Genomic DNA, 22,648 nt, shown 5'->3' with positions numbered 1-22,648 from the left:
AGCTTTATTATATGTGGCCATAATTCCAATATTACTCAGTGTAGATGCTAGTAAATGATAGCCTATACAGCACTTGTTACTCCTGAGACTATACTTGACTGACAAAACAGCTGTCAGCATTGACAATTCCATCTTGTTTCTTAATTTGGTTTTAACTACATTCATGAAACTAAAAATTAGTTCAATTTCCACATTAGAATTTGGCAGTATTAATAAATTTATTGCACACTGAGCAATTTTGTTTAAATGGATTAATTCCAGATGCATCTTTATATTCTCGTACTTCAGCACAGAATAAATCAGTGTTTTCTATATTTGTCCATTCATTTAAGTGGATAGTATTGTACTGGTATTCATCAGCAACAACAACATCTTTTTCTGTTTTCAGCATTATTTCTAAGATGGGAGTAACAGGTTCTTTTATACGTTTTAGAGGTATTGTCAGCAGTAAAAGAAGAGATCATTCTTAAAATATTCAAAATTTCAGGCAATCTTTGCTTAAGCTGTTTGAAGAGACCAAGAAGAAACTGTCTTGCTCTATTTCTAAGATTGTGCTCATCATTTTGTGTTATTTTCTTTTGTATCAACTCTGAAATTTTTCTTTCAAATCTGCAACCAAGATTTGGTTTGGGATCCAAATAGTCATCAATCTCTGACTCTGGATGATGGTAGCACTAACATATTAGCAATAGAGCGAATCACACGAGAAAGGTTTTCAAATAATCTAGTCTTATCCGTACTGTTGGATTCGAAAATTTTGTTAATTTGCTAAACTTGAACTAAAACAGGATGCAAAAATAAAAGGTACAACAGATTCCTTTCATCTTTGTACATCTCCCACAAAATTTGAGCTTTGTAATATTTCTCCGTCACACTCAAAGTGAGTTTTTAATTCCAACAACTGGCTGAGAATTCTGTCTACTGCTGGTTCAATGGAGAACCACCCTGTTGCACAGTTGCTTATGTTTTTCAGAGGAGCATCATTTTCCTTGATAGTTTGATACAGCTCTTTGTATGCTACCAGTCGTAAAGAATAATGTGAAAGCAACTTATACGTTTCAGCAATTAAAAATTCTAATTTTCTTATGAGAGATTCTGCACAAGTGCGAGACATTGTCAATTGCAATGAATGGCATACACATCTAATTAAGATTAAGGAGAGAATATATGCCTTCAGTTGTTCATAAACAGCATTATTGACACCAACCATAACACTGGTGTTGTCTATACCAATTGCAATGAGATTTTTAATGTCCAGTTTCTTGGCCAAGAGCTCTCTTTTCAGTGCAACCACAATACAATAGCATTACACTTTTCTAGAACCACCATGCTCAGAAATGTATCCATAATTTTGCTGAATTTCTTGCTATAATAAATGATGGCAATTGCTAAAATCTTATTCAATATGATATCATTCAATTCATCTATTAGCAAGCTGAAATTTCCACCTCCAATATCATTTAGAATATTTAGAATATTCTTCATTGCTCATTTAGAATATTCTTCACAATTGCAGAGCAATTGGTATGGTGCATTTTTACCTTTGACATAGTTTGACTGTCTGGGATGATATTTTTGCAAAGATCTACTAGATGATCGCAACTGTTGAATAATGAATGACAACAAAGAAATAATACTAAGCTGTCTTCAAAGTTTGTTGTCTCATCAGACTTCTTCATAAGCATATTTGTAATAGGAACAGCCTTATATGGAACTGCAGCAAACTGTTTCTTAGTTTCCCTATGCTTTTCAAGCTGTCAATATTTAACAGCTATATCACCATCTGCAAAATTTACTAAATATTCCCATTTGTGACCACTCCCTCCTAAATTTTTGCTTGTAAGGGCTTTATTTGTCTCCTTGCTCATTTTTGAAGAAGAAAGTGCAACTCTTTACTGCAATGAATTACGATCAGCCTTTGAAATCACTCGTTGTAACTACCGACCAGAACACTGTGCAACAAACTAACTTGTAGAAAGTTTATTTTTCACTTGGTTAGACTATAATAAATTTAGTTTAATCCTTTATCCAAGTGCGAGCAAACAAAGTTTGTGCCTGAAAATATCTTCAGGACTGGGGAAAGGTAGTACTGGCTCCCACTGAAGAGACCTCAATAAAGGTCGAAACTAGTCTGGGTGGTGGCCCTTCCCTTAATGCATGACATTATACATATCTGCAAGGAGATGTGGTTTGCATTATGAGAGGTACTGAGATAGGAGTGATGTTAGCTTGGTCCGTCTTTGCTACAAGTTTTCCGGTGTTGCACTACCTTACCCTAGTCCTGAAGATATTTTCAGGCGCAAACTTTGTTTGCTCACATTTGGATAAAGGATTAAACTAAATTTATTATAAACTAACTTGTAGCGGTGCTATCAACTTCAAGGCAGACTATTGGTGACGTCAGCCAGGTCACTGACTGACGTCATCACGGTTTGAAACGTGTACGATACTCGCATCGAACGTACAATACAATTCTTTATCAAATGCGAACATCTGGAAAATGTTTAAAACAATATCTTTAAGACTAGGTTATAAAAATAACTAAAGAGATGAAACAAGCTCTGAAGAAGCTGGATTTGGAGCTAGGGAAGGAAAAAAGGAGCTAGATCTAGCTCCAAAAAAGCTAAATTGGCAACAATGACGTGCATATGTTTGCTCGCGTAGCAATATGACACTGTGGTAAACACAGTGCTGCTAGCGTCCTTCACCTCTCTAAGTGCTACAAAATAACAGAATTGTATTGGATTGTTGATAATAAAATTAAATATTACAAGCAAATATAAATAAATTAATAAATATATTTATACATCGAGAAAAATTGGGGATGTTGGAGTTCAGCAGTGTCCATGCACGCCCCTGTTCATGAGAATAATCGCACATTATTAGACCAAAAAAGGAATGAAGATATTTTAAAAGAACTACAAATAAAATCAATCGAAGAAAAAATAAATATAAACAAAATTGGATAGAACATGAAAACCGAAAAGCCAACACCCGATACCCTAAACAATTAATAAAATATTAACTGATCGGGTAGAGAAGGAAATATCCGTATTTAGTGTTATGATGAACTCTATAAAAATGAACTCTATTATGCTATATTTCCAATGAAAGCAGATGGAGATTTTTCGGCACCAACTTTTTAGAAAATTTGTAGGCAGTCTCGTCTCCACTTAGCTATCACTGACATCTGAATCCAAGACTATCAATAATTTCATAGGCATCAGGGTGGGGTAGGGGAGGGGACAGAACTTATCTGATGTCATCTCATGATCGTAACCTCGGGTGGCCATAACTGAAAACAACAAAAATGGCACATCTGCAGGTATGAGGGAGGGGTACATGTTCTTAAACAAAAAATAAATAAATGAATTATTTTCAATGCACTAAAATTTATTATTTTGACTTTGGAAACAAAATTAAATATTTTAATAGAATTATCCTTGTTCGCCTCTTATGTCATTTCTCACTTTCGTCCCAATTATTTTAATGTAAAATAATTGGGACGAAAGTGAGGTGAGAGTGGCAGAAGGAAACCAAATTGAGAGAACGAATGAAACTAGAAATGACATGACGCAGAAATAAAAAAAGTAAAAAAAAATCGAAAGAATGGATGATAGCGAAAAAAGAATGGATGATAGTGAAAGTTCGACTCATGTTGGACTGAAAGTACAGAAACAAAGAAAGATGAATCAGTGTGAAAATAGGAAGAATGATAGTGAATGTTGGACGCATGTTGGACCGAAAGTACAGAAACAAAGAAGGATGAATGAGAGTGAAAGTGAGAAGAGGGGGTTGAGAGTTAGAAAGATTGAATGATAGAGAGAATGTGTCGTGAGATTCGGAAGTTGAAGTGGATTGGATGAGGCAAGAAACGAAATGGATGCGGGATGAAATTAAAAAAATTCGGGTAAAAACTATTAAAATAAATAATGATGGCATGAAAGAGTTAACGAAAAATGAGCGAGTGGCGTTGTATGGCGACGCCATTATTAAAGGTGTGCTGGAGAATAAAATGCACAAGGTATGTTTTCCAGGCGCTAAAATGAGTAGAGTGATTGAGGCATTGGATATGAGGCAGGAGCGAGCAAAAGAGTTAATAGTATTAATAGGTACAAATGATTTGAGAGAGGACAAAGAGGGTGTCAGAATGGATATCAGGAGGCTGCTTAGTGTGACAGGAAGGGTAGTTAGTGTGTTGCCTAGGTATGACTGTGGTGAAATGAGGCAGAGAGCAAGGATTATGAATGATATGCTGGCTGAAATGTGTGAGGAGACGGGAGTACAGTTTGTTAATGTGTGGAATGAGTTTTGAGGGACAAAGTGAGCTGAAAGGGAGTGATGGACTGCATTTGAGTGGTTATGGTGTTAGTCGCTTGGAGAGACTGCTGCTGGAAGGTAGAGAAGTGAATAGAGAGAATGAATCAGATCGAGAGGGGAGTGATGTGTAAGAGTGGGAGAGTAAGACAGGAGAGATTGAAGAAGTGGTTATGAATGGGGAAGTGAGTGGTATGAGTATAGAAAATGAGAGAATGGGTGTGCAAGAGGAGCAGGGAATTGGGGAGGGTCAGGGTGAACAGGGGTACACAGCATGAGAAAGGTGGATGCTCCAAGAGGAGGTGAGCATGTGTAGGCAGGAAAGGAATGGGATGACCAGGGATCAACAGGAAACAGTTGGAATTGAAAAGGGTTTTAAAATGAAGAAGCAGAAAGGGAAATGACCCCAGTCCAGCATGGAGAGATCACATCAAGCGAGTGGTATCCGTGGAACTACCTGTAGATCCAGAAATGAGCTGTTATGTTTGTATAGAAATGCTAGACGTATAAGAAACAAGGTGGATGAAATGGTTGCACTAATTGCATCTGTGCACCCAGAGATTGTCAGAATAAGTGAGACATGGTTAGATGAGGACGACATCCTGACAGGAATAGAGATGGAAAGGTATGATGTGTTTCATGAGGATAGAAGGGGTAAAAAGGGAGGGGGAGTGCTATTGATGATAGAGAAAGAGTTATATCCATACAAGGTAGAGATGCAAGAGGAAAATAGGGTCAGTGGTTTTGAGGCAGTATGGTGTGAGATAGAGGTGAATAGAATCAAATACTTGGTGGGATGTTGTTATAGACCTGGTAATGTGCATGGTGGTGATTAGTGAAATGTATAGTCAAATAAGCCAAGCAAATAAGAAAAGGGTGATCATTATGGGTGATTTTAATTATGGCAATATAGACTGGAATGAAGAGATAGCAACTGGAAGTAAAGAAAATGAGTTTCTTGAGTTTTTGAGGGATAACTACCTCAGACAGTATGTAACAGAGGGTACACGAGGATTAAGGGTCTTGGATTAAAGGTCTTTGACACCTCATTGATAATTACATCTCATCGGAGAATGTAATTATCAATGAGCTGTCAAATCATTCACCAATTGGTGAAAGTGACCATGAGGTGATTACCTGGGTGGTTGCCAGCAGTGCAAGGACCCCTGTGAAAAAAAGGGTATATGTGGAACTACAAGGGGGGATGATTATGAAGAGCTCAGGAGACTGCTTGCAGGTGTAGCATGGAATGAGGAGTTAGCAGGAAAAGAGATCAATGCAGCTTGGGGGATTTTCAAAAACTATTTAGTAGATGCAATGTCTAAATGTATACCATGGGTGAGAAGGTTAAATAAGGTAGGTGTGAGATGGATGAATAAAGAGATTAAGCATGCAATACAGAGAAAAAGGGCATTGTGGAGGTAGCATAAGAGAAGTGGAAGTAAGCAATTTCATGAGGCCTACAAAGACCAGGCAAGGAGGGTGACTTGGTTGGTGAGAGTAGCTAAAGAGAGATATGAACAGCAGTTGGCTAATGAAGTCAAAAAGAATCCTTAGGAATTCTTTCAATATGTAGTCAGCAAAAGAACGAATAATTATGGAAGGATGACATTGATTGGTGAAAATGGTATAAAGATAGCTGATGCAGAATGTGTGGTGGAGATACTTAATGAACAGTTCATAAAGATCTTTCAATCTTGTGAATGTGACATCATGGAGGGCTTGAGAGCAGTTGATGATGGGGAGGAGACACTGACTGTAGGTGATCAAGAGGTGTATGGGGAGTTGAGTAAACTAGATGTTAATAAGGCTGTGGGACTTGATAATATTTCACCATGTATTCTGAAAGAATGTGCCAGAAAGTTGACACCTGCCTTGACATATTTTTTTAATACGAGTCTTGCACTTGGTCAAGTTCCTAAAGAGTGGAAAGAGGGCAAGATTGTGCCACTTCATAAAGGAGGTGATTGAAATCAAGCATCAAATTATAGGCCTATCTGTGTCAGGTGTTGTGGTTAAGTTGTTGGAGAAGCTTTTGAGAACTAGGATCCAGAGTTGGGTTGATAACAATGGTATTATCTTTGATGGACGGCATGGATTTGCTAAAGGGAAGTCATGTTTTAGTAATCTACTTACTTATTACAATAAAGTGACTGCTTCCTTAGACAGAGGAAAAGGATACACAGTAATATACTTGGATTTTGCAACAGCTTTTGATAGAGTACCTCACGATAGGTTGAGAGTCAAACTAGAGCAGACGGGGTTGGATATTAGATTAGTGCATTGGATTGGAGACTGGCTATCTGATAGGTATCAACAAGTTGTGTATGTAGGTGCGATATCCAGGAAAAGGAAAGTAACTGGTGGAGTGCCTCAGGGGTCTGTTTTAGGGCCATTACTATTTAACTTGAATATTAATGATATTGGCGAAGATTTGGATGGAGATAATCAGTTGTTTGCAGATGATGCAAAGTTGGGACGAACCATGAGATGTAGTGAAGATGTTGTGGCCTTACAGGAAGACTTGAATAGATTGAGTGATTGGACACCGAAATGGGGATGTGAGTTCAATGTTGCAAAATGTAGGTTTTAAAATTTGGAAAACAAAGATGGGATGCAGAATTTATGCTTGGTGAGAATATACTGTTGGAGGTAGAGGAAATAAGAGATCTGGGGATGATAGTAGATAATGATCCAAAATTTAGGGGACACATCGCCAAAATTGTGAAGACAACACAAAGGCTTCTGGAATTGATGCAGAGGACACTGATGCGCAGAAGCAGGGAGATTCTTGTTCTGTTGTATAAGGCTTTGATTAAGCCATACATGGACTATTGTGCCCAGATTTGGTCACTGGGTTTTCAGAAGGATGAAGAGATGTTGGAAAGGGTCCAAAGGAGACTGACTAAGGTAGTTTCTGACTTCTGGAATGTCGAGCATGAGGAAAGATTGAGAAGATGTAATTTGCAGAGTCTGGTGGACAGGAGGAAGAGGGGAGATATGAAACCTACAAGTCGGCAAGGGGTTGTTATAGGATCAATGCTGGAGAAGTTTTACAGAGAATAGTGGGAGATCAGGGGAGAACCAGAGGTCATCCCTGGAAACCGTATAAAGAGGGTGTGAGCAGGGGAGTGAGAGGCAGGTTTTTTTCGTGCAGAGTTGTGAATGATTGGAATGCCTTGCCTGAGAATGTGGTGTCTGCAAAGAGTTCGAATGTGTTTAAAACACGGTATGATGAGCTGTGTGTGTGTGTGATAAAAGGACCTCCCAGATGAGTCTTTGACTCCATGAGGTCTTGAGGTGGTAATAATAATAATAATAATTGTTTGTATCAGCTGATCAAGTGCTTAAGTAATAAAACCTAATTTAAAGGGTAAATTGGTAAATAACAAAGAAAAAATAAAATTGGCATTAAGTTTCTGATAATAAGAAAGTGAACTTTTTAAAGTAAAAATCACCTTAAAATCAATTAGCATCTTATGTAGCAGCCAATTCTATTTGTTGGAATTTTACTATGGTGGTTGATGAAGCCTAGTCTTATTGTCTCAAACACTTAGAAGAATGTACCTCTCTCTCTCTCTCTCTCTCTCTCTCTCTTTGTTTTTTCTTTTACTTAACAAACTCGTGAAGATAATCGCACTTTATTCCTTTGAAATAGGCTTTTATAATTATCGCTGATTTTATTGTGTCAATATGCAATCAATTTAAGTAAAGGGGATAAAAATCCCTTATTGTTTTTCAGCCAGTATGCGAAACTCTAAGATCGAAAAACTAAGATTTAAATGTTTCATGCCGATGAACTGTCGGCGGATCCAAGCGTAAGTGGCCAATTGGTAGTGCCACACCAAGGCAACTCAATGCAAAAGGTGGAGCAAGCTCCCTCACTATTCTTGATATTTTCTCATAATGTAAAAACACATAGCTCCTAGGAGATGTAGTACTGCTTTACATTATGAGGAGAGGTCACTACCCAGACCGGTTTCAACCTTTTTTGAGGTCGCATCAGTGAGTAGCTAGACCTAGATGATATCAAAGTTTAAGTGAAAAGAACTTACATATCTTCGCTATACGATTGCCAGAAAGGTGTGCCGCTATATTATATTATAACATATTATAACATATTATAACTAATATGAAAAGCCAAACGGCTATTTTTTCTGGCGAGGTTGATAAGTAAAGGGGATAAAAATCCCTTATTGTTTTTCAGCCAGTATGCGAAACTCTAAGATGGAAAACTACGATCTAAACGTTTCATGCTGATGAACTGTCGGCGGATCCAAGTGTAAGTGACCACTTGGTAGTGCTGTTAATTCGAATATACGAATGCCTTTCTGGCATTCGTATAGCGAAGGTATGCATGTTGGTATGCATGAAAAACAATAAGGGATAAAAATCCCTTATTGTTTTTCAGCCAGTATGCAAAACTCTAAGATCGAAAACTACGATCTAAACGTTTCATGCTGATGAACTGTCAGTGGATCCAAGTGTAAGTGACCACTTGGTAGTGCTGTTAATTCGAATATACGAATGCCTTTCTGGCATTCATATAGCGAAGGTATGCAAGTTCTTTTCATTTAAACTTTGATATCATCTAAGTCTAGCTACTCACTGATGAGACCTCAAAAAAGGTTGAAACCGGTCTGGGTAGTGACCTCTCCTCATAATGTAAAGCAGTACTACATCTCCTAGGAGATGTTTGTTTTTACATTATGAGAAAAGATCAAGAATAGTGAGAGAGCTTGCTCCACCTTTGCATCGAGTTGCCTTGGTGTGGCGCTACCAAGTGGTCACTTACGGCTTGGATCCGCCGACAGTTCGTCGGCATAAAACGTTTAGATCTTGGAGTTTCGCATACTGGCTGAAAAACAATAATGGATTTTTATCCCCTTTACTTATCAACCCCGCCAGAAAAAGTAGCCATTTGGCTTTTCATCTTAATGCAATCAATTTATTAATGAGGAAACTTTCCGAGAAACAATGGAACCAGGCAGCGTCAAAATAAATTCAAAAAGAATGCTTCTTATGAAAATAAGTCTGAATTCAGTGAATAAATTATCTTGGTGCGGACTCTGAATTTACAGTTGTCAAGAGAGTGAAGTCTTTTCAACTTTACATTTTTATTCAGTGCTGCAAAGGACATTGAATTAACTTGTTCGAAAAGAGAGCTCATTCTTGTATGTTTTTATTAGTGTTATAGAATTCATCTATGTAAATTGTGAATGCATAAGAAAACTGTCATTAATCAAATTATGCAACAACGCTTCAGTAGTGGCAGGTATATATTCTATATTATGTTTAATTTTAATTTTGGCAATGAAGATTTCAATCTCAGCTCTTACTTAAAGTTCGAATTACCTACACTTCGGAGAATTGTAGATGAAAAGATTTAACTCTGTAAGAAATTATGTATTCATATAAGCGAAAGCGGATTAAAAAAAAAATGTTAAACCTGCTTTCTCTCTTCTGCAGTAATGGCATTAACAGCAGATAAATTTTTTCCAATAGCTTGAATTTATCCAAAAGATTTAAAATATGATTACTGATTAAATTAAATATTTCTCGAAGTAAATTAGTAAACTCCAACACTTTTATTTGAACTAATTTTTCTGGTAAATAATAAAGAATTAAAATTTATACTAATTTTATGTCAATATACTTGATGTAAATCAGCTAGCAGAGTGACAAATTAACTTGACTTAAAGCAGTCGTTACTTGTTCCATTGCCCATGGAGAGAGAGAGAGAACATTGGAAATTACTGCTTGTGTTTTGGTTTGAGAGCAAGAAAACTTTGTCATACTGTTTTATTATTATTTCAAAAAAGGAATTTCTTCCTTCACTGATTCACTAAATTTACATCTTTTTTATCACATGGCTATTGATTTTAATAGCCAATTCAAATATTTTCGCAAATGTAATAATAAATGGTAACTCAAAAATATAAAAGTAATTATATAACAAAGATTATTCATCTGTCTGTAATAATGTATATTTAATTATCTATGCTTCGATAGCACTGGCAAAAAATTGCTAACCGTATTCCATGATCGTGCGCAGTTTGTTGGTAATGCACAATAGCAATAATAAGGGTCAAAGCTGTATAACTGAGAGGAGACCTCCACATAGCCTTTAAAGGAATGCGGAGAACCGACCAGGGCTTCTGACCTAATGTCCAATCCTTACCTTCTCGTGGTGCACCCTGTTGGGTATCTACTTTGATACTGAACGAACGAGGATGGGCTGGCAATTTGGGATTTAGCCGACCAAATTGTATTCTTATTGGTTAAACCAAAATAAAAAATGATGGTACAACATGACAAAATTTCATGCCGGCTGGGGCGTCGCCCGGTTAAACAAGGCCCCCGTTGTTTTCGCCAGGGAATCAGGGCGAACAGCGAAAAGTCAGCTACTGGAACAAATCTAAAACAAACCCCAATTCAACATCACCAGAGTTAAAGATCGGTACCATCAACGTAAGAAGCCTGAATGGCAGAGAAATGGAGCTAGCTGAGGAATTAGATAAGTACCAAGTCGACATAATAGGGGTGACTGAAACAAAAAAGACCAAAACTGGTGAGATCTTTCTGAGCAATAAATACAAAATGTTATATTCAGGCAATAACAATCAAGGAAAAGAAGGAGTAGCCATAGTATTCAACACAAAATACGAGGCTAATCTTCTTGAATGGCAGTCAGTCTCAAGTAGAGTAATGTGGGCAAATATGAGAATGGGGAACTGGACAATGAGACTTATTTGTGCCTATGGTCCCACAGAAGGTTCTACTAAGGTAGAAGTGGAGGAATTTTTTGAGGCTTTAGAAAAAGCAACTGACACAATGAAAAAGGAAAAGTTGGTCCTTGTTGGGGATCTAAATAGTAGAGTAGGAAATGATTGTGAGACATACAAAAATATTTTGGGAAAATTTGGAGAAAAGAGCAAAGCTAATAATAATGGCAAATATCTGTTGGATTTCTGCTCAGGACATGGACTGGTTATTACTAACACCATGTTCCAACATAAAAATGTGCACAAATTCACATGGAGAGAAGAGGCAAGGAATAAGAAAAGTCTCATTGACTATGTTATTGTTGATAGTGATGTTTTATCCCTGGTGCAGGACACCAGAGTGTACAGAGGATTTGAAATTGGAAGTGATCACTATTTAGTCTTGAGCAGGATAAAATTGAATTTCATATTGAAAAGAATAACATGTAAGAAAGTTTTAAAGCGAATAAAAGTTGAGCAGCTCTCAGATGTGAGCTGTAGACTAAAATACACAAAGATTATTGAAGAAAAAATGAAAGAGTTTGAGAACAGGAATCAAACCTTGGAGATTCAGTGGCAAACTCTGAAGAAAACATTGATTGATTCTGCCAGAGAGGCATGTGGTGAGGTTGTCTGTAAGGATAAAAAAATCAGAACTCCCTGGTGGACACAGGAAGTTAAAGAGGCAGTGAAGGAAAAGAAGTAAGCATATCAAAAGTTCCTGGCAAATAAGTCAGCTTTTACTCTTACAGAATACAGAGACAAATGTAAGAAAGCTAAACAGTGTGTAAAACTAGCTAAACAAAAGTCATGGGAGGACTTTGGCAAGAATATAGAAAATAAATATCAAGAAGGTGGCAAAATATTCTGGAGGTTGTTGAAGAAGCTTAGGAATGGAGAAAAGAGTGCTGTAAAAGGAATTAGAGATGATAAAGGTGAAATGAAAACAGGAGAAAAGATATCCTTGAAGTATGGAGTAATTACTTTGAAAAACTGCTAAATGAAACAAGCAGTGATGACAGCATAGTGATAAAAAACACTGACCAGGCATGCAGTCAGGAATACATATCCATACTTGAAGTAGAAAAAGCCATCAAAGGCTTGAAATGTGGAAAGGCAGCAGGAGTAGATGATATTCGACCAGAAATGCTGAAGTATGGTGGTATAAGAGTCTTACAGTGGCTGCACTGCATAGTTCAGAAAGCCTGGACAGAGGGACGAATTCCCGATGATTGGAGTAGAGCTCTCATAGTACCCATATATAAAAAGGGAAATAAAACTGAATGTGAGAATTACAGAGGTATTTCCCTACTGAGTGTTCCTGGCAAGATCTATGCAAGTATACTTGAGAAACAGTTGAGAAGAATTGTGGAAGAAAAGCTTGGTGAAGAACAAGCTGGATTCAGGCCAAATAGAGGCTGTCAGGATCAGATCTTCACTTTACGACAAATAGTCGAGAAAGCATGGGAATATAACAAAGATCTGTATTTAAGTTTTGTCGATTTGGAAAAGGCATATGACAAGGTGCCAAGAGAGAAGCTATTCAATACGCTGCAGTTATATGGTGTCAATGGGGCATTATATCAAGCAATACTTAGTCTTTATTTGAGTTGTAAGTCAGCAGTTAGAATTGAAGGAACTACAGGAAGATGGTTTAATGTTAAATCTGGTGTGAGACAAGGATGTACATTATCCCCTCTGTTATTCATTATCTATATGGATCACATTATGAAGGAATGTGGTATTAAACCTGATATCAAAATTGGAGATGTTAATGTCAGCTCTTTGCTTTATGCGGGTGATGTTATACTTCTAAATAAATCCGCTACAAGTCTGCAAGATTCTCTGACTAAATTGAATAGCTGTTGTAATAGATATGGTATGAAGGTCAGCAATAAAAAGACAAAGACAATGAAAATAGGCAGAATCATTGAAAATGTCAACTGTGTTGTGAATGGAGAACCTGTGGAACAAGTAAAACATTTCAGCTACTTAGGCACAATTTTTACTGAAGATGGTAAACTAAATATAGAAATAGACAACAGAATCAGCAAAGCTGGTATCGTGGGAAGTCAATTGAATAAATTCATATGGAATAAGAAAGAAATTAGTCGGAACACTAAATTAGCTGTATACAAGACTGTGTTCAAACCAATTTTAACTTATGGATCTGAGAGCTGGGTCAGAAGTAAAACACTTGACCAAAGACTAGAGACCGCAGATATGAGAGTCCTGAGAAAGATTAGAGGCGTGAACACATGGCATCAATGGCAATATCATATTAAAAATGAGGATATTAGGAAAGAACTTGACATTGTCAGCATCCAGGAATGCGTTAGCAGAGCTAATCTCAGATGGTATGGTCACTTAAATAGAATGGGAGAGGAAAGATTAACAAAACAAGTGTTCTCTGCCAGGTTGGCAGGAAAACGACCCAGAGGAAGACCAAGATATAGGTGGATTGATACGGTACAAAGTGCCTTAGACGATAGAAATATAAGATCTGATAATGTTGGAGTCTTGACAAGTAACAGACTGATTTGGAGGAAAATTGTAGATAGGAAGTTAGTAATGATGTAATTTTTTCATGTAGTACTGTCATATCCTGTACACCCCTTGAGGGTACATGGCAGGAATTTGATGATGATGATGATGATGAGAAGCAAATCAATTAGTCTCATCGGAGTCAGTCTCGTATGCAGCAGGTTTTTTCCTCTTCATGAAACTCAGCTTTTTTAATCCCAAAAACAGGCAAACTGGTCAGAAAAGATACCCGCCTTCAGCATCAATATATATACAGTATAGTTATCTCATAACCCCAGTTACTTCAAACAACATAGCTGACCTGACCTAACCTAACTGATGAGTGCAGGAAAGGATGGTAATTTTAAACTTCCTATCAGTGTTGTTTCTCATAAATTGTACATTAATGATATTGGGAAGGCTTTGCCAAGGGACATAAAGCTATTTGCTGATGATGCAAAGATGAGTAGGGTAATCAGGAATGCTGCTGATATGCAGTACTTGCACAATGATTTGAATAGGCTAGAATTGTAGGCATGGCAAAATGACCATGATTTCAATGTTAATAAATGCAAAATCACACTTTGCATGATTAAATATCCGGTATTGTATTACATTGATGGGATTATGCTTGAAGAAACTGATTAGGATCTTGAAGTATTAGCAGATTGCAAATACAACCCAAAAGATAATTGCAATGCTGATACAAACGTTCACATGTAAAGATAAGGATGTTATTTTACGTCTTTACAAGGCCTCGATAAGACCTCACTTGGACTACTCTGCACAGGTCTGGTCTCCGTTGTAATTCAGCGGAGAGAGTGCAAAGGGGATGTCAAAAATGGTATCAGGATTGCAGAGTATTGATTATGAAGGCAGATTAAAAATTTGTAGACTGCAGACAGTAGCAAACAGGAGAAAGAATAGGGTAATATGATTGAGACTTACAAGCTTCTGAAAGGGTCATACAGGATTTCAGTTGATGGAATTTTTCATTTAATGGAAGGTGGGGAAAGGTTATGAGGGCATCCTTGGAAGCTGAGAATGAACACCGCTAAGGGGAAGGGGGCTAGATTTTTCTCTCATAGGGCAGTGGTGAAAGAGGTACCCGCCAAGGGAGCAAATAGGTTTGGGGCACAAAACGTAAAAAATGTAAAAAATAAATAAATAAAAATAAATAAATACAATATAAAATAGTCTGCTATTTTATATTGTATTTTTAAATTTCAGCAATACGCCGCTTTAGACACACAAATTCTGTAACACACTGCAACTCATTTTGATGGGATTAATAGTAAGTATTTAACATATTGCATTAAAATGTAACTTGTTATATTGTCATTTTTGGGTTGGGGCAAGTTAGAAATTTGCCACAGGCACTTCATACCCTCGTTACTGTACTGTCATAGGGTGGTGCGTGATTGGAATGGATTGCCATTACTACATTGGATGTTGTGTGTGCAAGCAGTACGAATGAATTCAAGAATAAATATGATAGCTAGTGCTTGTGGTAAGTGGCCTCCCTCGATGAGTCTAAGACTCCCTGGAGGTCATCTCTTAATAATACTACTACTAATAATAATAATAACAATAAACAAAGCAGAAGAGTGCAAAGATTACACTTTTTTACATGCAGAACTGCTCAGCAACTTAATCTTCAAGCTCTTTTGGTGTTTCTATGTTATGGATATGTGTAAGTGGCCATAATTTACTGTGAGTAGTGTATATATTTTGATTTTGATATATTTTGATTTCTATATCAACTTACAGATGAGATTCTGACATCTTTAAATCATCAAGATGAACTTGTCTCCAGCGATAGGTACCGTCTTCTGATTCGAGATGAGCGATTCCGTTCTCCTCTTCACTTTGTAGTCTTGTATACTATTTAGAAAGGGAATTATGCTTAACAAAAACATTAAAATATATATAAAGATAGATATAAAAGTATAGAGTAGAAATTAATAACATATTTTTCCTTATAAAACAAGCGCACTAATTCACTATACAGGCAGCCCTCAGTTTACGCCGATTCACAATAATGCCGATTACCTGCACGTGCTTTCTTACTGTAGTGTGGTTGACTGAGAAACGACGCTAGCAGGCACTCCAGTGTTTGAATGTTTACCGTGCTACTATGATGTATATATATCAAACCTAATTTTAATGTTGAATCTACCTAATTGTTCTATTTAAATTGTGCAGAAAAAATAGCAGAACTTGGTGTTAAGAAGGCTCGGAAATCAATCACACTTGAAAAGAAGATGGAGGTGATTCGAAGAATGGAAGATGGGCAGACGTGCTAATGTCTGTAGAAGTTCATATTTCTCGTTCTATTTCCAAGACTTTCTTGGAAATAGAACAAGAAGGCTCCATTGACTGTTATTACAATTATGAAAAATGCAGATAGAATAAAACAGACTGCGCAACAATCTACGCAGCACTAAATACAAAACATGTACGTTATAGCAGGGGTAAACTTCATGAAAAAATGGAAAAATTATTATCATTATGGGTGGATGACTTGAATCAGAAAAACATTCCTCTGACGCAGGCTGTTATAACTGAGAAAGCAAAAACAATTTTTGAGGATCTTAAAAAGACAGATGGAGACGAAGAAACATTTTTAGGAAGCAAAGGTTGGTTCATGAGATTTAAGTCTTGAAGTAAGTGCCGTAGTGTCAAATTATGTGGTGAGGCGGCAAGTGCAGATGTTGCGGTAGTGGCTGCTTTTCCTAAAGAATTTCAAGACTGTGTAGAACAAGGAAGTTATCCTCCTGATCTCATTTTAAATGTTGATGAGACTGGGCTCTACTGGAAAAAATTGCCATCACGCACCTTCATTTCCTGTGAAGAATGTTACGCTCCAGGTTTTAAAGCTGCAAAAGATAGACTTATGCTTTTGTTGGGTGCAAATGTCTCCAGAACTTTGAAGCTTAAACCACTGTTGGTGTACCATTCACAGACACCATGTGCCTTCAAGGGTCTAAAAGCCATGCTGCCAGTCTATTGGAAATAGAACAAGAAAGCTTGGGTCACACAAAACGTTTTTATAGATTGGTACAGAAATTATTTTTTATACAGAATTTTTTATACTGATACAGAAACGACCTTTCGCGTACCACACTTTGAGAAACACTGCTGTAAGTTAACAGAAATATAAGCTTTCTCAGCTTCTAAGAATTTGAATATGACATTCCTCAGAAGAGGTAGGTCCCCAAACAATGGATGATCACCATGCTAATAATCTGTGTAAATAGCTGATCATCAGTAAAACGCAACACAGTGTAGACAGTTTCAAAACTGGAAACATCGTTCTCAGAAAACGTGTATATGAGGAAATCATTGACAGTGGGTAGGTATAGTCGTATCAAGGCACAGACTATCTGTGTAGGCTAATAAAAAGATCTTAGTATTTCTGCTGCACAGAGTTGCAGAAATATGCTATAATCAGATTCATTAAACACTAGTAAGCACCTACTGATATTTTGCTACAGAAAGTTACTGTAAATAATATTAATAATAATAATAGTAAATGGATTTGTTTGCAAGTCACAAAATAGAATAATATAAATTCTTCGAAGCCTTTTATTCCCCAAAGGGAATATACAAATCTCTTTTTAGCCCTAGATAAAGATAGATCTAACTAATGGTTGAACTTGTGGCTGTTGAAAATTTTGAAGGCACTGGGAAGAGAGTACAGCACACGAATCTTCATCACAAATTACAAATGTGCTTTCATCTGAAATAATCCTAATCCCACGAACTAGTTTTCTGGGTTACAGGGTTTCAAACTCGAGATTCTAGACCGAAAAAATCTGCTTGCCTGCAGTAAACACTGATTAACTTGGGGATCCTGAGAAAAGGCCAATAATATAATTATATACACACACACACACAAGGGCTGTTCAATAAGTAATAAGACTAATTTTACTGTCGTGAAACCACTCATCACAATATTAATTTCTGTGGAATAAAGGAATATTGCTGTCTGTATTAACAAAAGAGGTTAATAGATGGCGTATACGGGCTGATGTGCCAGAGTGTCATGCGACTAAACGCAAGCTTGTTTCGGCGCACCTACGAGCCGCGACCAGTCGTCGAAATGGAAGCGTCCTTGGAACAGAGTTATGCGATTAAATTTTGTGTGCATTTGCAAAAATCAGCATCGGACACTTTTAACATGTTGCGCGAAGCTTTCCACGATGAAGCAATGTCAAGGGCAAGTGTTTTTCGCTGGTATAAAACTTTTAAGGAAGGAAGGCAAAATGTGGAAGATCTTGAACGTGAGGGAAGACCTTCAACGTCCATCACAGAGACAATGATCAACACAGCAGCGATTATCATCAAGGAGGATTGCAGAATTACAGTTCCCCGGCTGCATGTTGTCCTGAATATTTCTGTGGGAAGTGTTCACTCAATCATGGCTGAACATTTGGGACTGAAACGTGCTTGAGCCCGATGGATTCCCAAACTCTTGACACCGAAGCAAATGCAGCATCGAGTGGATGTGTGCACAGAATGGAAAGAAAGACTGGAACAAGAAGGTTACAACTTCTTAAAATGCATCATTACAGCAGATGAAGCTTCGTTGTATCACTATGACCCTACAATGAAACAACAAAGCAGTGAATGGAAGCATCTGTCTTCGCCTACCCACAAGAAAGCAAAAACTGTAAAATCGCCTGGTAAAGTTATAACCATAATGTTTTTTTGACTACGAAGGCATTGTTTACCAACATGCTGTAGAACCCAGGAATACTGTAAACGGCTCATACTATGGGGATGTTTTACAGACAATGGTACAGCACGTCAAAAGGAAGCGTCCATTGCTGAAGAATGGCTTCTTACTGCACCACGATAATGCAAGGCCACATAGTGCTGGTGGTGTAGTGGACGTTTTGCAGAAGAACAACATAGATATCCTACCACACCCTCCATACAGTCCTGATTTCGCGCCGTGCGATTTCTGTCTGTTTCCTCAGCTCAAGAAACCACTAAGAGGCCGCCATTTCGAAAGCAACAAAGCATGTGTAAAAGCTGTGGAGGCAATTTTGAATGAACTCTCAAAAAACGGACTTTCACATGTGTTTAAGAAGTGGATGCAACGTTGGGACAAATGCATCGCGTCTCACGGTAGTTACTTCGAAAAAGACCATGTAAATGATGACGATTAAAGGTAATCTATTTTCTGTATAAATATAGTCTTATAACTTATTGAACAGCCTCCATATATATATATGTGTATATATATATAGAAAGCTTTTTACCTTGGGTATATATTATGTTAAAGATAGCAATTAATTTTATAAGCAAGGTTTTTAATCCTTTTTCCCAAGTAAGCAAACAGACAAGTAAGTCAAGTTTGCGGCTGCACGTAGTGCAACACTAGGCAGCTCGCTGTAAAGGTGGAGTAAGCTCTGATCACTTTCCTTAGAATTTTTCCCCTAATGCAAAGCACATTTCCTTGTGAAGATGTATGATGCTATGCAAAACCTAGCTTATAAAATTGCTTGGTATCTTTAACATAATATATACCCAAGGTAAAAATATTTTTACCTCTTACTCTCATCCTGAGATTTTTATTTATTTAATGAGATCAAAGCACCTTATGGCAACTTGTTTAGATAAAATATTTATAAGCTCTATATTACTTCACCCTTGGCATTTTTTTGGTCTGGATCCCACTGACGAGACTTCAATAAAGGTCGAAACCGGTATGGTTAGTGACCATTAACTTAATGCATAGTATCATACATCTCCACAAGGAAATGTGCTTTACATTAGGGGAAAAGGAAAGTGATCAGAGCTTACTCCACCTTTACAACGAGTTGCACTACGTGCAGCTGCAAACTTGACTTACTTGTCTGTTTGCTTACTTGAGAAAAAGGATTAAAAACCTAGCATATAGAATTGCTTGGTATCTTTAACATATATATAGCTCTTCTAGTTGGTAGAATCTATCTCCTACATAAAGATACAGTCTTTCTTCTAGCAGTCTAGCATTATGAACTCATAAGTAAACTGAAATAGTTGCTATTTTATGATCTACTATGAAAGGGACATAAACAACAATGGCTACTGATGACAGCCTCAGAGCAGATAAATATGATGCTGCATAAAAATCTGCTTCCTTCTGGAAATAAAAAGCTTTAGTAGATTTATTTGCTTCATAAAAATTAGGAAGCAATTGTCATACAGGACTTTAAGGTGAGATATCCATGTCCCATAATGTAACTTCGTAGTAACCTTCTGCTGATCTAGTGTCATGGACATTAGATAGTCGATGATGCCAGATAAAAGAAAATACTTTGTTAGTTTATAGATATAAGTGCATTATGTCTATCAAATTTCTTCACTGGCTAATTTGTCTCTTTTGCATTTTTTTTAAGTTTTTGTAATTAAAAATTCTTATGGAATAATAATTATTTTAAATAAAAGTGTTTTCTTTTTTTACATCCCAACCACACACCATCACAAAACACATGCTTAAACAATGATATGAGTAATCAGGGAGAAAGGAAGAATCTACTAAGGTATTTCTTGAACTATTGGAAGTCGTGGTCTTTGGGAAAAACAGTAGGAAGAACATCCTCTGTTCCAATGAAGAAGAGGTAGAGGGAATGAAAGAGGAAGATGAGAAGTTGGATCAATAAGTTTGATGTTACATTGTGCAGTGTTGACCAGCAGCTGCTCCTGTTTTTACATGTTGAGGTGGAGCACCACCCATGAAAAATGCCTACAGAAAAGGCATGATGCAGAAACAAAGTATGAGAAAAAGATAAGAATGAATCTGTGAGCGTATCTATTAAACAGATTGTCCCTTATACACGTAACAGCCACTGAATGAAATTTAAAAATTAATGCAGATATACGTCACTTATGCAGCGTTATGCAAAATAGCTGATCGCAACTATTTTGGATACTTTGCATGCCACGATTTCTAAGTAACTATTTAAGATACTGCTGATCGGTAATCGTCAAAGGATCTTTCGGAGTTCAATAAAGGGCTTATTGTAGGTGCCCGTCTGACCGGAGCCATGATTTAGAAAACAGCAGTCAGTTCTGTTGTTTGACTTTTGCAAAATTTGAGATATACGGGGTGTTTAATCAGTGGAAAAATAACCACATTGCTTGTCTAAGAGGAGTGACTCTGGTCCTAAGATAGTCTGTCAGAGATCGTCGTCTGAGAAGGCTTGTAAGGACAAACAGTACTTCTTGTGTGCAACAAATGACCGAGGCACTAATGAAGGCTGTTCCAGACCCATATATAACCGAGCTACGTGCAGGAAATTGAAGATGATCGGTATTGGCAGTCGCATGCCTATACACAAACCACTTATTTCTGCGAAGCTTTAATTCATGGAATTAGAAATCATGAATTAGAAAGTTCGACGAATTCTAATTTAAAAAAAAAAAATTTGAATTCAATGGCTGGTATGTGTAAATAGCATAAAGTATTCTTAGAGATGTTTTAGTGCCCTAAGAACATCTCTAAACTAGTCTGCTCTGCTGTATGAGAATAGCATTCTAAGACTGGATTGGAGATTTCTACAAACACTTCAGTGTTGGGGGGGGGGGGGGAGAAAAAAGGCCATGAATGTGGTGGTGTAAATCAGTCAAAGAGAAATCTAATCCTAACTGGATATTAGAATATTATTCAAAGAGGAGGGGGGGGGGGGTGAAGTGAAATCTTTCAGTAAAAAAAGTTGTTTTTCTTTATTATATTTCTCTGTTTCATATATCCTCATCTACCAAGGAATAGCAGATGTATAATCGTTATTGCACTTGGACATCAAAGAGTTATTAAGTTTTAAGAGCTATTATTTCATAAGTTTAAAATTTTCTTTAATTTCAAAATTTTAGAACTCTTAAAGCTTTTAAGGCAGCTTTCTTGTCTCACATCGAAGATAAGGATATTAGTTAATGTACATATTTCAAAATAAGACTTCAGCATAAAATATTTCATTACATACAATTCAAGTGGAATTATTTGTTATATTTACTTATGACTTCAATGATCATCATTTGTACATTATAAATGTGTTTATAATTATTATCATAGAACCTCCAGGGCATTGCCAGTCTCATAAAGGGAGATCTGCTCCAGTATATTGTATCTTTTAAATGCATGTGTTTGGTTGGCCAAGTGACTAGCATAACACACTCTCCAACCAACACGCTGTGGATTCAAATCTTATGGCGGGCATGAATGCTTTGAGAAAGTTTTAGGTAGGAGATGGTTTTCGTTTTCTGGTAAGACACCACTGTCCTCCTTATTAGAGAGAGGCCTGAAGGGAGTCAAACCTTTCCACATTTATTCTCCATGGATGGGATTTTTGGATTATCTACTCAATAAAACCCTCGCACGGTACCAGTGTACTTCACGCCCACTCCGTGGGTAGGATTCACATAAAAATTAATGAAACTACCATCAAAGAAATTCAAAGCGGTCTATAGTTTGATATTCCATTTAACCTTCACCCATATAGAATAACACATTTTAGCATCTTTCCACTCCTTTAAATTTTTTCCCTCCATGTGGGGCACCTGTTCATAGTGGAGGGGACCTCCCAGATGGTACTGGCCCTTTTCATTCTTCCTTTTTTTCTTCACTTTTCTTCCTGTATTCTTTGCTCTAATTTTCCTGAGTCTTTTTTATTATCCTTTTTTCCAAATCATCATCACTGGGATCCAACACCCTGCCTATGTGTTTGCCGTGCGGTGCGACCCGTGGACATCTGGAAGGGGGGGGGGGGGGGGATCCTGGTAGTCTTACACTATTTGGCCTCTGCTTTGGCAAGACGGCGGTCCTGGATGGCCCAGCCAGGATCAATCGGCTAGTGGGCTTGCCTGCAAGGGTCAATAGTGCTGCAGAAAGTCTCTCACCCCATGGTCCGGGGTCGATATCCTAGGCGTCCGGAGTAGTCCTGGTGCTCTACTCCCGATGACATTCATTGCTTGCGAGTCAGTGGATGTTCATGTGTGGCTTCATGGAAGGTGGGGAGTTCTGGCACTAAACCAAGAATTCATGCTCAAAACTC

The 22,648-nt window shown here is 37.3% G+C and overlaps 1 protein-coding gene across 1 annotated transcript in view; it reads right to left on the bottom strand.

Annotated features, from left to right (window-relative positions):
• Positions 1 to 22,648, bottom strand: part of LOC150101218 (catenin delta-2-like) — a 728,964-nt gene that overhangs the window by 502,465 nt on the left and 203,851 nt on the right. The window contains exon 4 of the mRNA XM_090401243.1: positions 15,373 to 15,488. Coding sequence (XP_090257369.1) covers positions 15,373 to 15,488 — 116 coding nt within the window. The remainder of the gene's footprint in view (positions 1 to 15,372; positions 15,489 to 22,648) is intronic.

The sequence above is a fragment of the Typopeltis vanoorti genome, chromosome 12, assembly GCF_054136105.1.
Source record: "Typopeltis vanoorti isolate ZY-2024b chromosome 12, IOZ_Tvanoo_1.0, whole genome shotgun sequence".
Taxonomy (NCBI): Eukaryota; Metazoa; Arthropoda; class Arachnida; order Uropygi; family Thelyphonidae; genus Typopeltis; species Typopeltis vanoorti.
This window is presented reverse-complemented; position numbering and strand designations above follow the sequence as displayed.